This window comes from Alternaria incomplexa (genome assembly GCF_024043165.1).
Source record: "Alternaria incomplexa strain BMP 0042 chromosome Unknown scaffold_9, whole genome shotgun sequence".
Lineage (NCBI taxonomy): Eukaryota > Fungi > Ascomycota > Dothideomycetes > Pleosporales > Pleosporaceae > Alternaria > Alternaria incomplexa.
This window is the reverse complement of record NW_026249858.1, coordinates 513,903-529,727: the sequence shown is the minus strand read 5'-3', so window position 1 is coordinate 529,727 and position 15,825 is coordinate 513,903. Positions and strand designations below refer to the sequence as shown.

Here is a 15,825-nt window from a genome sequence, read left to right as displayed (position 1 = left end):
GCTCGATAGGTCCCGCGTCAATACCAAGTTACTGCAGCGACTAGCCGGCATAGTTCCAACGTTCGCTATACCTCGCGCCATTCACGCCGCTGATTGGCTGCGCGTCCGCTCTTTCCTGTTGCTGCACCGTCGCTCCTTCCAGCCCTCCGCCCACCTCCTCCAGGCGTGTCCCAAGCCTACCACGCTTCCCCGCAACCCCCAACAGCCAGCGCCTGCCCCCTCGAGCGCCTCATCGCGTGTCCAGCCGTCGTCGCGCACGCTCAAGCTCCTTCGAGGCATCAATGACCTAACAGGCATAACTGGTGTAACTTCGATCGTCACTCGTTTCACGTCAGGGCAAGAGTGCGCTTAGGCACGTTTACGACTGCGCCCACTGTTACGAGACTGCGGACCGTCTGCACCTTCACCTTCGTCGCGCACACGTCCGATCGCCCTCCCCAACACCACGCCGTCGACTTGAGAGAGCCGGTCTCTGGCGAGCCGGAATCCCACGCGGTAGCCTCCGTTATTCTTCGCCAACATGTTGCGCCCTGCGACCCCCTTATCGATACTATTCTTCGTCGCCTTTGTGCTGCTGCTGCTCTCGACCCTCTCGACGCCTCTGATCAAGAGCATTCCCCTCGCTACCTACCGCGGTGTCCACTTTGGCGTCCTCGGCTACTGCGAGAATGGCGACCAAGGCTGCAAAGGGCCCATGATCGGGTACAACACTGGTATGGCGCCCTGTATCACATACGACGGCCATGGTGCTAACTGTTCAAACAGAGAAACTATTCGCAGGCGAAGACAGCTCCGACTTCTCGCTCCCCTCCGCCCAGCGCCATGCGCTTTCCTCCATTCTCATCGTGCACCCCGTCGCAGCTCTCATGACGCTGATTTGCTTCGGTCTCTCCGTCGCTGCCCACTTCCACTCGCCCGCCCACTCGCCGCGCTACCTCCTCGCTCTGCTCATATTCACGTTCCCGACTCTGCTGGTCACGCTGCTCGCTTTCCTCGTTGACATCCTGCTGTTCGTGCCGCATGTGGGCTGGGGAGGATGGATCGTGCTAGGTGCTACCGTCATTATCGTCGCAAGTGGTATCGTTACGTGCGCTATGAGGCGCACACTGGTCAGTCGCAAGGCGCGTAAGAGGCGCATTGCCGAGAACGATGACATGAACGGCCAGACCTACTACGCGAACCGCGCCAATGCGACTGTGGCTTCCGAATTTCCCAAGGCTGAGTCACCGCCTCCACTGTCCGGAGAGACCATGACCTCTGGAGGCAGGGACGGTAATGCAGCCTACTTCGACCATTCCAAGCCATCGCCGACCGACGACATGACGCCCTTGAACCAGCGCAATCCTTCGCTCAAGACCGTTAGCAGCGGTGGAAACGGCTCGGAGAACATGAACCCACCGAACCGCGGTCCCTCGGGTCGTCGACAGCCCATGGATCAGTATGGCAATCCCGTGCCACCCATGCCAAACGACCAATACGCCATGATGAATGGCGCGCCACGTGGAAGAGGAGGTCCGATGAGGGGTCGAGGAGGCCCACCAAGAGGTGGACAGTATGGCGGCCCGAGAGGAGGAGGCTACGCACCAAGAGGAGGTATGCGCGGACCTCCGCCGCCGGGATGGAACGGTGGTGGACGAGGCGGACGACCTCCGAATGGACCTCCAATGCAAGGCCAGCCGCCAATGGGTCGAGGAGGGCCTCCTCCGGGATACAACAACGGCAACTTCTACAACCAAGGGCCACCTCCCCGTGAACAGTCACCATATGGCAGAGGACCACCGCCTGGTCAGGGGCCACCGCTGCCAATTGGACAAGCCATCGAAATGGACAACCGCACAGGCACGCCTCCAACAAACTTTGGTTTGAGGGAAAGCGACGGTGATGTTGCAGGCATGCTTGCTCTCCAGCAAGGTGGCTTCCCCGCCGGTGCGCCCCAGAGGCGGCCATCGGATGGCGTCATGAGCCCGACCAGCGAGTACTCTACAGAGTAAGTTTCGTCAAGCCTACCTCTTTACAATGTGCTAACCCTGGACAGTGAGTCGGCGTTACGGCCGCAGCCTCTACAACACCAACAACAGCCGCCTATGCCGCAACAACAACAGCAATACATGCCTGTACGAGCGGGATGGAACCAGCAACAGGTCCCGTCAGACCAAAGTCTCAACACATTGAACAACAGTAGCCGCGGGCTATCGCCGATCCAAGACTCACCTGTCGAAATGCCTGCTCACATATCTCACATTGGTGGCCCTAACAGGGTAGAGCGCAGTTCAGATTACTACGAAGATGTGGATCCCAGGTTCGCAGAGCCTTCACAAGCCCAGGCACCTCCGCCATTACCGAGCTCCCTCATGCCAGGTGGTTTCGCTCCCCCGAACCCCAACTTCCTCTCCACAGGCAACGGGAGCGACACAAACCTCCCGCGCAACAGTTCTTACGACGACCTACCAGAAGGCGCGCGCTCGCCCGCCGCAAGCGAAGCATCACATTTCACATCTGTCTCGCAACGTCCCGTCAACCCTAACTGGCGGCCGGAAATGGGTGCCCCAGCCGGCCAATTTGCGCCCTTCGCACCTGGCCCTCCACGCAGACCCATGCGTCAAGAAGACGTGATCCTCGAAGCCAACGCCGCAAACCCCGACTTCGCGATTCCAGGCGCAGGCCGGGGACGCGGACGAGGACGCGGCGGCCCCATGGGCGGCAGAGGGAGAGGAGGCGCAATGAACATGCCTCCTGCGACGATGATGGGACCCGGCCCCGGCCTATCGAATCAATCGAGATACCCTGGCGCTAACGCCATGTAGGGATGGTTTTTGTGATCATCCAGCGGTACTCGAGGCTTTCTTTCCAAAGAGATGGAGCTCGATCTTTTCCCATCTCCCTGTTCTTTTCACCCATGCGAAGTGTACAAAAAACCTTTTTGTTTTGCATCTTCCGCCTCGAACCGAATGAACGAAACACAAGGCCCGTTCTGTCGAGGGAAGCCCAATTGAGCATACCTTAATTTCTAGTCCAGCGAGCTGTTCTTCTCCATGCCGCTGCTGTCTTGCGCCTTTTTTCCTTTTACTCCGCTGGACCGGATCGGATCACATCGCAAAGAGATGTTCGAATCTGACAGCCCCCGCCGTCCTGAGCTTCAACGTCCTCATGGTAGCGGATACCCAGCCATCTTGCTTTTTACTTTTCTGTTTCTTGTTGTTTCTCCCGGCTGTTCTGGGCGTGGTCTTCACGAATACATATGAGCGCCCTTCTCTCTTCTTCGCTTCTCCTTCTTCTTCTACTTGTTGGTTTCCTTGCGAAAGGGTTAGATATACGATTAGCCCTAGGTGGGCGGATTTTCGGAACAACACAACGAGCTCTCACATTGGACTGTGGAAAGAGGAGGGTTTGCGGGATGTACATAGGTTTTGACTGGTTGGGAGGATGTGTGGGAATTGGATTGGATGGCAGGGAGGAGGAGGAGGAAGAGCAGATATTGTGTCAGTAGCAGAATACCAATACCAAGAATTCTTTCAAAAAAAAAGATATGTCGCTTGGTTGCGGCGTAGTGTCTCTCCGCTGTAGTATGCCGTCCTCTCTCGCATAGACCCCCAGATGCCTTGTCTTGTCTGAACTTGTTATCTAAGATGTTCCCTTGTTACCTACCCCTTATCTGTTTGATTGCTATGTATACTACAGCGGCCTAGAGTGAAGAAGGCTGGTCCTAGCTAAAGCTATTATAGACGGGCGGAACGTTGTTCGTGGCGGGAAGGCGTGGTGCGAGTGTGGTAGGATCTCTACTTGCTCGCTGGCTACAACTAGAGCTTCTGAAGAGTTGAGTAGCCAGGGTATTAGCTACGTTCTCGTAAGGCCCATGGTATTTGGACTTTTACTACCTACCATCGACCCTGTGAAAGTTCGAAATGAAGTCCGTTTCCTCCTTACTTCTTATCTTTCGCGCGACCAGCCCGGTTGATTGTGGAGCAGTAGGCTTGGCTGTGTACTCTTGATAAGAAAGTCAAGTCGATATACCGAAGTAGGGCCTATAACTCAATATGTAGTAGAGCAGTGGAAGGGCCTCATGCCGAATACGTGGATTCCGTACTTTCCCTTCTTCTTCAACTCATGGCTCAGTTTGTGCAGTATACTGACTGCCTGCCTCTCCGTTTCGGGAAGCTCGCGGGCGTGAACGAGGCAAAGGCAGTGCGACTGATTTGATCTAGCCTTGGGGAAAGACGCAGAAGACTATGTATGCTTTGTGGATGCCGTTACAAGAGTGTGTGAAAGACGCATCTTTATCTTGAAACCATGGCTATTATTGTGCATATCAAGATAAGAGTTTGGTGATCAGCCCGGACCATCCCATGTCCCGGCCTTACTCAAAGATGCAATGTCTTCTTCTTGGCTTGGAGGATTAAAGGGCGACTTGAGATCCGGAGAGTTCCTGAAATGCGAGTGGATTGTGGTAACGCAAGTGCACGTGTTGACCGTGAGTGACTCGATGAGTCACACGTGTCGTGTGATTGTGGTCATATTCCGACCTCACAGACTGATTTCATTCATACACATGGACGCGTTGTCATGTTGTAATGGGGCGGTCAAAGAACCACGTGAGGAGGCTATCCGACTTCCAAAGTTGACGCCAGACCGGGATCAAGGGGCACTCTTTGACAGCAGTCAAGGTAGAGCCATCTGAATTAACTCATCGATGTCCGGATGGTGACAGTCGTAATCGGCTCGTCAAGTCGTATGTGTCGTGTGCTCATAGTCATACTTATCGACTTGTCGCCATGCTGTAACGGGGCTGTGAACAAACCACGTGATGATGCTGTCCGTCTTCCAAAGTTTAGGCTAAGCCGGGATAAACTGGCATTCTCTGACAGCAGTCAAGGTTGAGCCATGAGAATTAAACTCATCGATGTCGTACAGTAGACGCGCAGTAGTGGCATTCTAGGCTTATCGCATTCACCGAAAATCTCGGATTACATTCCGTCCTGTCGTTCGCGTTCGCATGTGGAGTCGTGTGGCGGAAAACAGCAGCCGTTGAACTCTCCGATGGGGTGGTGGTGGTGAAGAATTTTCCGTCGGATAGAGCCTGTCGGTGAACGCTCCACCACTGCGTGCATCTCCGACATCGTATCATTCCTAGCTCAGCGTTTCCCCAGATGTGAAGTCGCGGTCTTGAGCTTGGCATTACACATCGCGCACTTTTGGATGCATCGGCCCCAGATTCTTACCCCAGAATTTCAGCGGTGACACGGTTGTTGTTCTTACGTCTCTCGTATTGAATTTGCGGGGTAGCATGCGCTGGAAGGTTGTGGCATCCAGCCTCTACGGAAGTTCGACGTGTGCCTCGTCTCGATGCCACTAGCGACAGCCAATTGCTTGACCAGGCCCGGTGGCATGGCACTGCTTAGCAAGGGGGCAGAGCTCGACAAGCAGTGCAGTAGCGCCTTTGGTAACTGCCGATCGAAGCAGAGCCGCCTCGTAGAAGATAACGGTTTCTATGTCTTCATGGCTTGTACCGTGTTACGAGGACCTTGCGAAGCTCATGTGATAGGTCGCTTCGTTTGAGGCGGTCGCTCAGAGTCGGATCTCTAGATAGTCGTGCCGATAAGTGCATGCGTCGATATGAGCAGGCCTGGACGCTGCGTTGGTTGACGCTCCGACATCGTCATGGGGCATGCGTGCAGACGTGGCTTTATCTTGGGCTGAGGTTATCGTGAAGCAAGATGATGCTACTAGCGGCGCTAAGGTCTTGCACTAACTATACATAGTTATCAAATCCACTTCTTTCATCCCACTTCTGGATGATTGTGGGGTAGCCGTTGATCTGCCTTATCTCCAGACTCTCAACATCCTCATGATGCTTTTTTGGCTATAACCTTCTTTACGAGCCCGCCATTGATGATAGTTTCAGACGACGCGGATAATCTATCAATCGCGTGTCCAACTTTTCCGCTGAGCGGGCGTCCTCCCATAGAGGGGTTTAAAGAGCGAAAATGCGACGCTCGACTGCGGTGGCTGGCCAATCAGCCGCGCGCTGATGCACGATATGGATACTTCGGGGAAAGCTGGGTTGTTGAAAGGCCGAAGCTCGGCATCCAGGCTCAGACACCCTGCATCAACCACACCAGCGACATGTTTTTATCAGCTGCTATCTTGGCCCACACCGGTCTAATGATAGGCGAAGGGAACCATCGGCTGTGTCACTGACCCGTCACGCGCATTTGAAGCGTCGTATCCGCATTCACTGGATCCGCATCTTAAGTCCTATTACTTCGCACCGGGATTCTCACCCCATTGTCGTTCGACATTCCCAGACCTCGCCCCCCCAACCAAGTCTACCCTACCCTGATACTCAAGATGCCCGCATTGGCTCAAGACAAGGTTTTGGCGAGAGATCTGAAGGCTAAGAAGACCAAGTCCAGGAACGGATGTGGTCGATGCAAACTCAAGAGGGTAAAGTCCAACGATTGCGCCTACTGCACTGGCCCACTTGCTGACAAAAACAAAGCTCAAATGTGACGAGACCGCTCCTGGTTGCTTGCAGTGCAAGAAAAGGAACGTCGCGTGTCCTGGCTACGAGAAGACTCTGAAATGGTCGACAAAGTACGAAGTCTTCAACCCCGCCCAGTCCAAGTCAGCGTCCCCTAGACCCAGGTCAACACCCGACGCCACCTCTACCACTTCACCGGCCGCGAAGTCACCCCTTCCCCAGAACGTCGCCAGTGGTATCGAGGCTGCGTTGGCTGCCGTCCTCCCTGCAGGCAGGAAGAACTCCCCTCCCACACAGCAACCCTTGACAACACAGGCCTCATCAGCAGTCCCCTCTCCACCAAGCTTTGAGGAACCAGCCTCCATACAAGAGTCCTCTACCGAGGATGGTGATTCCCCTCGCGAGTACGAGCCTTTCCCCATGGAGGATGTCAACAACATGGACCCCATCATGCTTGATGGATTCGCTGACGCTATCCAAATGCCCAACGAAGACTTCAGCTTTGATCCATTCGACAACATCGACTTCGACTCTGGCTCGCTGGAAGACCTTCAGTTCGACATGCAAGACCTTTCACAGAAGCAAGACATGAGTTCTACTTCGTTACCTGTTATGGATCGGGAACAGAACCGAGAGTCTAGCCCCAGGCTCTCGCGTTCGTTGCTTCTTGACTTGTATCGTCTTCCAAGTCCTTCTCCAGACCCATCCTCCCCGGATGATGTCGAGTCACTGCTCGTTCAGCATTACTTCAAGGACGTCTGCGCTGTGTTTTCTTCTTTCGATTCTGTTCTTAACCCCTTCCGGACTACCATTGGCCGCATCTACAAGGACTGCCCTTCCATTAATTACGCGATCCAATCCATGGCTGCCGCACATCTTGCCAACACATTCCCCAACATGGCGGCAACCGGCCTTGAGCTACAGCGCAAGGCGCGCGAGGCATTGGAGCTGGAGCTTCCACTTGCTCAGAGGGATCACACAAGCGCGACCAAGACGTTCTTGAGCATCATGCTACTTGGTCTCACCACCTCATGGCACGACAGCAACGCGCTCGGACTCGAGTACTTGTCTATCGCGCGAGACCTCATCCTCCCCAAGCTTTTTAGTAGGTCGGGCGGCATTGAAGTCGAGCGCGAGGCACAGTTCTTTGAGGAGTCTTTGATCCACTGGGAGATGCTCATGGGCTTCGTAACAGAAGATGCCATGAGCTTCTCGCCCAAGTCAGGACTGCGACCTAGCATCACCGCCAGGACGAACACTCCTGCTGCGCGTGGGCCGCAGGGAAAGACAGTCCCTCATCCATGGACAGGCATCGCCCCGATGATTCACTTCTTGTTCGCCGAGGTTGGTCGTCTAGTTCGCAAGGAGCGCTCGATGGACCGCGAAAACTCTATGGACCTCCGTCGACGACAAGAGAACCTTCAGAACGCCGCCTCACTGGAAGAGGACCTCCTAGCTGTTGACTACCCATCAGTTGATCAGGTCATTGACACTGGTGATGAGCGTACCCCCAAGGAACACTTCGTCACCATCGCCGAGGCCTACCGTCTGTCTGGCTTATTGGAGATCTACCGTGTCTTCCCCTCCATCCTACGCAAGCGCTTGGGATCCGGCAAGACCAAGGGTAGCGAGAACATCGAGTTCGCCTTCCCTACGCCGCGATTCGAGACTGTCTACGAGGCTACCGACATAAAGCTGTGGCTCAACTCACTTGCCATGCACATCATCCGGTCACTCGAGTCTCTGCCTTCCTCGTCGGGTACATTCTGTATCCAGCCGCTTCTGCTTGTTGTGTGTGCCTCTGAGTTGAAGTTCGTCTCTTCGATTGACTTCTTCGACGTGCAGGCCAATGATGCAGAGGTCGTCGCCGCTCGTGAGTTTGTCATCAGGCGCTTGCAAGAGTTCGCTCTTAGGCTTCCCAACAAGCCTCTTCGCAAAATGATCCAGCTCATCAAGGAGACCTGGCGCCAGTCTGACGAGGGCCAAGACGCGTTCTGGATTGACGTCATGAACGATAAGGGTTACCACACCATCATGTGAGCCAACCTTGTCAACCTCTACCGACCATATGGCGGAACCTCGCGGCTCCCCTCAACCAAAATTCTGTCCTTTCTACGATACATTTACGACATGACATTAGCGCTTTTCCTGGATACGGCATTTCTCTACGGCGTTCGACATCCTGTTCCTGTTTCTGTTTAGCGCGCCATTCCTGGAGACCATGTTCTGGTCCTCCCCTGTACGACTGTATCCACAGTACTGTCCTCGATACGAACTCTAATGTACGGCTTCCACCTAGACTCCTCGGTTCTCAGCATCCCGGTGATGTGAAATGTGGACCCTGGCCTACCGCGACACTACCATACTACGACTACGATACCCCGCGCGATACCCTAGCGACCATCCCATTGCCTACTGCGATAAACAAACCATTAATACTGGCATCCATCTGGAATGCTCTGCCAGCGACCACATCCCCTTCTGCGACCTTGTCCCATTACGATACCCCCAGCTGCGATCAGCCCACTGCGATGACCTGTCACGATGACTTGTACCGATATCTGGACCCATACCAGGACCCAATTCCGCCTAATAATGACATCTATCGAGATGCCCATAGCGACAACCCGAGCGACACCTAATCTTCCATGCGACAATACCATACCAAGCAACAACACTAATTCCTCTTTTACCCTTGCGATACCCCCGCTGTTTGTATATTACTTTTCTTCCATTTCAGGTAGGTATGAGTGGATGCTTCCATGTGTTTCCGATCGCGACACTTTCGTCCACTGCGGCCATGCATCCTTGCGCCCACTACCTGGCTCGACCGTTTGCACCCTGCCACAATTGGATCGATGCATCGTTCGGGTGACTTGTATGTAGACTGCTTGCTTTAGCGTTCTTGGTCTTACTTCACGATACCCATTTGTTTTACCGTTCTGTTGAGCGTTTGCTCTTTTTGTTATGCGATGTTTCATCGCGAGCTTTGTTGTACGGTACCTTCGTGGTGGGTGGTGGCAGGGACGAAAGAGGAAGGAGGGACGATGGAGGAAAGACACCGGCGCTCTGTATCCCAGACACTGTCATTTGTACTCGTGGGTAAAACCACGAGGTGCCGGGCATGTTGTAGGCCCAACGTTGGTTTGCGCAAGTGTCATGGTGGGTGAAACCCCATGACATGCAGGGAAAGATAAGGCGCTGTTGTGTGCTTGGACGAAATGTTGTAGCATCGAACCACACCACGACCGCGCCTTCGCATCGCTGGAACATGCATGCACGGTGGACAGGTAGTGGAAGGTGGAACATCATACATTCATTCAATCAAAGCCGTGATGTGGGTAACACTACATCACAGGCCTGTTCGCCTCATCATCGCTATCATCATCATACGCAATGAACTCTCTCCGTCCACTCGATGCCTGCGTAACAAAGTATCGTGTCGTCTCGTACGCTCGTAGCTTCTTCTCTGCGCCTGGGCTGAACACTGAATCGGCTTCCTGGGGACCAGTGGGGATGGCTAGGAGACGCCTTTCTGCACCAGTCAAGCGCAGGCTACTCTTCTCGGATACTGGCTCAGGAGAGCTGTTGTTTTTCATCCTAGACATACCGTTAGTATATGAGGAATAGTGAGGAGGAGCCAAGTTGTCTTACCATTGTTTGCCCAAATGTAACCCCTCAGCAACGCAAGCCAATATCGCAACCACAACAATCATCTGCAGCGCCCACAGTCCCACAAACGAGCTATGGAACTCTGGCGTAGACAATATCGATTCCGCATGACACACAATTCTCCTATGTGGGCTTGACGTTGACTGTGCCTCCTCATGACTGTTCATCAGCACCGCAGTCGGTACCGGCTTCTGCGGCGCATCCTTGATAGCACCCGCCATATACGAGTCGTACAGCTCCGGCTCTGTGTGTTGCAGTTTCTGTAATTCCGATCCTAGGCTTGCGCATACATTGAGTGCTGCGACGGGACTTTGCGAAGGGTCTGCTGGTGACCAATGTGCGGCGGAGGGTGTGTAGGCAGCAGAAGCGGGAACGGATGAAGACGGCATATCAGCAACGATTTCGCAGCGACAATGTGTTTGTGTAGGCGCAGCGAGAGTAGTCGATGAGAGCAGCAGAGTCGCAACGAGCGACGTAGAGATTCTGGCCAACATGGTCGTGTGTGGTGGTGATTATGGTGTCTTTTTCTCCGTAGAGACGAGAGACAGGATTATAAGTGTAGGTTTCTCTTGGTGTTAACAAAGCCACGCGATGTTACGTCTGTACCAAGGTGAGGGGAAGAGGCGCAGCGGTTGGGATTCCCTTGCTGGTCGGTCCGTTAGTGATGTTTTCGGGCATACTTTTTCCAAGATGACATACCTACCAAGGACTGGGCCTTGACACCTAGGTAAGCGATGTGGTTGATGATAAGCAGTGGAATTGCTGGTGCGTCAAGTTGGGTGGTAATCTGGCGGCCTGATGTAATGGGCTGATGGAGATAAGGTGGTAGATGGGTAGGGGAGTGTGGTGTTGGTGGTGCTTATGAAGGATGATGATGCTATGCAATGCTATGCGATAGCGAACAGTCGATGGGATTGATTAGATTACTTGAAATGGTGAACAGATAAAGTCCCAAATGCGCGCAGCAGCAGCCCAGTCTATATGCGAAAATTATCCCCCGCCTCTGCCCATTCTGTGTTCAGCGCAGCTGTTGTATCAGCTACGCCCACACCACAGCCGGCCGTTTCGCACAGTAGCATCTCGCCGGGGTCTAAGCGGGAAGCAGAGACCGGGTTCTAGAGTCAGCGGTCACGCCGGGGTGCGCGCTGCGCTGCGCCTTTTTGCTGTAGCTTTAGCCGAGATGAGCGCTCGTGTGTGCAGTAGGTGAACGGCGGGTTGTCTGTGAGCACATTAAGATAAGATGGGTGAGCTGATGGGAGGTTAGTGTTTGGTGGAAAGTGTGGGTTAGATTGCAAAGGTCATTGGTGCACTGGCTGCTGGAGGCGCAGCTGGGAACCGCGTTGTGACTAGCGGCGTCCCCACAGACGACCATCGTCACTTTTGCTTCGTTCAATGGATGATGCTAGAGATGGTGTTCATCTCAGTTTCTGATTGTCTTGCGCACTCCAGCGATGACTTCACTCGTTTGCAACTTCCGTCCTCTGCCATGATGCGGACCTCACTCCGGGTACCGCACTCACAGACAGGGGGCTCCACCCTCGAAAACGGACTGCGAAACGTTACTCTCGACACACGGACGTCCACATCCAGTACACCAACCCTCTTCCAGCCATAGCACATCTATTTTTCCTTCTCTCCTCGGCATCCTTCCGAGTCGTACCTGAGGCTAGAACCAGAACGAAGACAAACATCTCTCGGTCCTTCCCCACGGCTTGAGCTATTAATATTCTTTCTTTTTCTCGTCGCCAAGCAGGTACTGGCAATACATCGTATAGTACGCGGGTCCTTTCTGGTCTTGGTAATTGGAAGCGCGAGCGCTCTGGAGGGCTCTGGACCGGACAGTTTCGTGAGGTGGTACGAGACACCGACTCAACTTCCGGTCGCGTTTGTGTTGCTCGTACAGCTGTTTGTCTAGAGTTTGAGAGTCCTAGCTGTCATGTCAGATACCGTGGACTATCGAACACGGCGTTCCCTCCGCGCGCCGCTACTTAAGCATACAGCAACTCTTGCGCGACAGCGGGGCGGAAGGCCAAACAGTTGGAGTTGTGAATTACCTTTTTCTCACGAAACGCCTGGCTTGAGCTTCCGAAACGGATCTCCATGTGCTAAGAAATGCCGCGGAAAGCTTGTGAGTGATAGAGATCAGGGTTGCTGCATGTGCTGTTTCACAATGGTGGGTCTGTATAACCGCGGTTGATATCATATCGCTGAATTCCATGTTGGATGTCTCTTGAACGAGGATCACGGAAGAAGTGGGTCATGAGAGTGGAAATGGTCAGATTCTTGAGTGTCTTAGCGACGGAACGATTGTCTCTATGGGAACGTGGTATCGCGGTGAATGCTCAGACTGGCAGCTGTCGCTGAGAGAATCTAACGACATTTGTGATGAGGAATATGGATTCCTTTGCGCGCGCTCGGATTTTGGTATGGGTCCCACGGTGCCGGTGAGTTCTCATTGACGGTCCAAGGTGCTATCGCGTCGCTGCAGCACTGTTTCTCAAGGTCCTCTATCAGCTCATCCCAAGTATCCACAAAGCTCGGATCCATCCTCAGTATCTCTTTTTTCATAGAGTCCATATCCTTCTGGAGTCCACACTGCCCCAGTATTATCCGCTCCAGCTCTCTAGTAAGGATACTTTTCCACTCGCCTTCTCCCATGGTTCCACACTGTGTCGCAAGTTGTTGGAACTCTTCTTTCCCACATATGGCGCCCAAGTGCTCGACATAATCCGCCCTACCCCGAAAACACTCCTTTAATAGCGCCATTCTCGGGATCTTAGACTTCTCTTCCTTGAACCAAACCACACCGCAAAACCGGCACCAGTTCTTTCCTGCTATGATCCATCGATAGAGACAGTCTTGACCGATGATATGCCGACATCCGCGCGTGAGGATCTTGACTGCGATTTTACAGCTGCCAGTGGGACTAGAGCATGTGTGTACACCGGATTTATCCCATCTGCAATATTTCGGTGGTATGGGTTCCGTTGTGTTACGGGTTTGGAAAGGAACGAAGGTTTGGGTTTGTGCAAGCTGCGCGCTTATACTCGATACATCTGGGTTTGGTGATACGCACTTCGTTGACAGTGGGAGGCTTGGGCGCTGCTGTGCAAGGACCGATCGTTCGACGAAGTCTTCTGAAAGCCGTCGTCGGAGATATGGCTGCGGTGTCAACGTTGCCAGTCCTTCTTTCGCCGCTTCTTTCGTGAGCCACCTCACTCTGTGGTCGCATGCTTCGGTCCAGAAATTGCACACAAACTGCTCGCAGACTATGCAGCGTTTGTCGAATCCCGCTAAACCGATTTTGCTGACGTTTTTGGTACGTAGCATGAGCCATACAGCGAGCGAGGGAGGTAAATCTGGTATGTATTCGGTCGCATCATGTCGTGCACTGATTACCGGCGGGAATGAGTGGTTTCTGGAGAGGGACATGATCGGCCTTTACAGGTAAATGACGGATGGAATGATAGCGATGGCTGTTCGTGGTAAGGATCGGGGGCGTCTATTGATAGTGTCAAGAGAACTATAGGTTGAGCGAAGGTAAGTGCAAGCACAAGGGTGCAGATAGCGACCGCTTAGACACCTTCGAGGCAACGAGTACTGTGCTTCGGTCGAAGTTGACTCCATTTGTGAATCAGGCAAGACCGACATATACCAAGCCAAGAAGCATGTCAAAGGCGTCCCATAAGCCATATCGCTCCTACCTTGGAATTTACTCTCCACGAAGGGCCCTTGTTCATATTACCCGTGTATCATGTACTTGTATGGAATGCATAGCTCGAAAGTCGTATTGTAGGATCTGAAGGCAGCGGTTGCACGGCGTGTGGCAGTATAGGCAGCTTGTCTCCAGGCTCAGCATTGCTCGCACTGTAAAGCATGCCGCGGTGGATGGCGACGCGACGGTGAGTTCTGTAAAGTGAGGTGTGTATGGTCACATCTCTTGGTGTTGGGGAAGACAGTGACGGATGGGCTCTCAGATGCCGAGGTGGCTTCGCGTCGGCTTGCCCTTGGTCTCGCCAAGAGCTGCCGTATCAATGTTGACCCGCCAAAAGCGTCATGAACACCCACACGATCAACAAAGAGCTGTAACTTCATCGCTCTTACGCAGTTGACATTACTATCAACATTGCACGCAGTCCCCTCCACCAGCCATCATGTACCTCTCCACCAAACCCTCCTACTCGCTACCTACCAGTATCTTCCGCCTTCCCGCGCATCGTCAACCGCCCAACCCCCCGCAACCGTCTACAACAGAACCGTCCCATTCTCCCCCGTAATAAGCTCGATCTCCCCCGGAATAACCGTCCCATTCTCCACGGCCGCTGCATGTCCCCTCGCCACCGCCCCATAAACCGGCAAATACTTGTCCAAGTACGGCAGCAGCTCTTTCGCACCGGGCGTATTGCGCCAATCCCGCATGAGGTCGCATACAATGGAGAAGAGAGAAACGAGCTGCACGCCCGCGGCCTGCATGCGCGCGTTTGCCGTGTCGCGCACGAGCTGCGTGTAGGTGCCGCTGGCTTCGACGTTGGCGAAGACGGAGTAGCCTTCTGAGCGCAGGGCGAGGGCGAGGAAGGTGGTGCAGACGTCGGTTGTGATGCCGCCGACGATGATTTGCGTGCGGTTTGTGGCGCGGATAGCGGCGCGGAAGGCTTCGTTGTCCCAGGCGCTGGGGATGTGTTAGGAGAGGTGTTTGCTGAGAGGCAGATATTGTGGTATGTTGACGCAAGGTATAGTGATAACGATGAGAAAGACGACTCACCTGACCTCGCCCTGACGCCGGATAAGCGGCGCATCAGGATACATCTCCAGCATCTCCTTCGGCAACGGTCCATTGGGACCTTGGTCCGCAGACGTGCTCAAAATGACAGGTATATCAAAGACTTTCCCAAGTTCGGCGTGCGCCAGGATGTTTTGCTTGTAGAGGGTTGGGTCCCAGTCTCTGGCTAGCTGGAAGAGGCCGACTTGTAAGTCAAGGATGAGGAGGAGCTACGTTGGGACGTTAGATGGGGATATGGGGTTGGAGAGTATGAAGAAGACTCACCGCCTTGTCCTTGTCGATGCGCTCCCATGGTACAGCTGAGGCATGTTAGCTGCTGGAAGATTTGTCTTACAGGACAATCGTACCATCACTGCGAACGGTGTTGAGCAGCGTGAGGGCCGCAAGAGCGATGGTGGAACTGAACTTCATCTTGAAGACTGGTGATCCGATCGGTGGGTCAAGCTATGCTCCGAAGTCTGAGAAGTATCCAATATTGTTGCAGTGGATGTGTAACTTGAGAGCAGTTGGAAGACCTCTTTATACGTCTACAGAGTCTTCAGCCTCATCCACCTTGACTCCTACCTCCCGCCCAAACCCCGTTCCATCGGATCTACTCCACTGCGCAAATACATCGCCACGCCATGCCTTGGCCCGCAAGCCCACTTTCGCACAACACGGTTTAGGTCCATGTTAAGGCGGAGCACGTAACCAAGTCCTGCATTGGTGCAGCTTCAGACTACCATCTCGACCCGGAGATCTTGTTGTTTGCAATGCTATCAAAGCCATGACAAACACTGTACCCAGATTATTTGCCAGCCCCACGGCTCAGCATTGGCTACCTTCATGATATAGCCCCGCATCACAGGTCCTAGTCAGGATGTCGTGCATGGGCGAAGCGGGCCATCGTCAACAT

General features: G+C 53.8%; 4 protein-coding genes across 4 annotated transcripts; 2 read left to right on the top strand and 2 right to left on the bottom strand.

Annotated features, from left to right (window-relative positions):
• Positions 1–520: 520 nt before the first annotated feature.
• On the top strand, positions 521–2,804 carry J4E90_006539 (uncharacterized protein; the record flags this gene model as incomplete). Its single annotated transcript, XM_051436084.1, has 3 exons — positions 521–713; positions 766–1,987; positions 2,036–2,804. 3 exons carry the CDS (start codon positions 521–523, stop codon positions 2,802–2,804), a joined length of 2,184 nt encoding a protein of 727 aa, XP_051289878.1.
• Positions 2,805–6,345: 3,541 nt separating this feature from the next.
• J4E90_006538 (uncharacterized protein) lies at positions 6,346–8,518 on the top strand (the record flags this gene model as incomplete). Its single annotated transcript, XM_051436083.1, has 2 exons — positions 6,346–6,441; positions 6,497–8,518. The coding sequence occupies 2 exons, from the start codon at positions 6,346–6,348 to the stop codon at positions 8,516–8,518; spliced, it is 2,118 nt and encodes a 705-aa protein (XP_051289877.1).
• A 1,307-nt stretch (positions 8,519–9,825) lies between these two features.
• On the bottom strand, positions 9,826–10,644 carry J4E90_006537 (uncharacterized protein; the record flags this gene model as incomplete). Its single annotated transcript, XM_051436082.1, has 2 exons — positions 9,826–10,078; positions 10,133–10,644. The coding sequence occupies 2 exons, from the start codon at positions 10,642–10,644 to the stop codon at positions 9,826–9,828; spliced, it is 765 nt and encodes a 254-aa protein (XP_051289876.1).
• A 3,751-nt stretch (positions 10,645–14,395) lies between these two features.
• Positions 14,396–15,341, bottom strand: J4E90_006536 (uncharacterized protein; the record flags this gene model as incomplete). The annotated part of the gene is made up of 4 exons (XM_051436081.1): positions 14,396–14,819; positions 14,913–15,139; positions 15,195–15,229; positions 15,278–15,341. The coding sequence occupies 4 exons, from the start codon at positions 15,339–15,341 to the stop codon at positions 14,396–14,398; spliced, it is 750 nt and encodes a 249-aa protein (XP_051289875.1).
• Between the last annotated feature and the right edge of the window lie 484 nt (positions 15,342–15,825).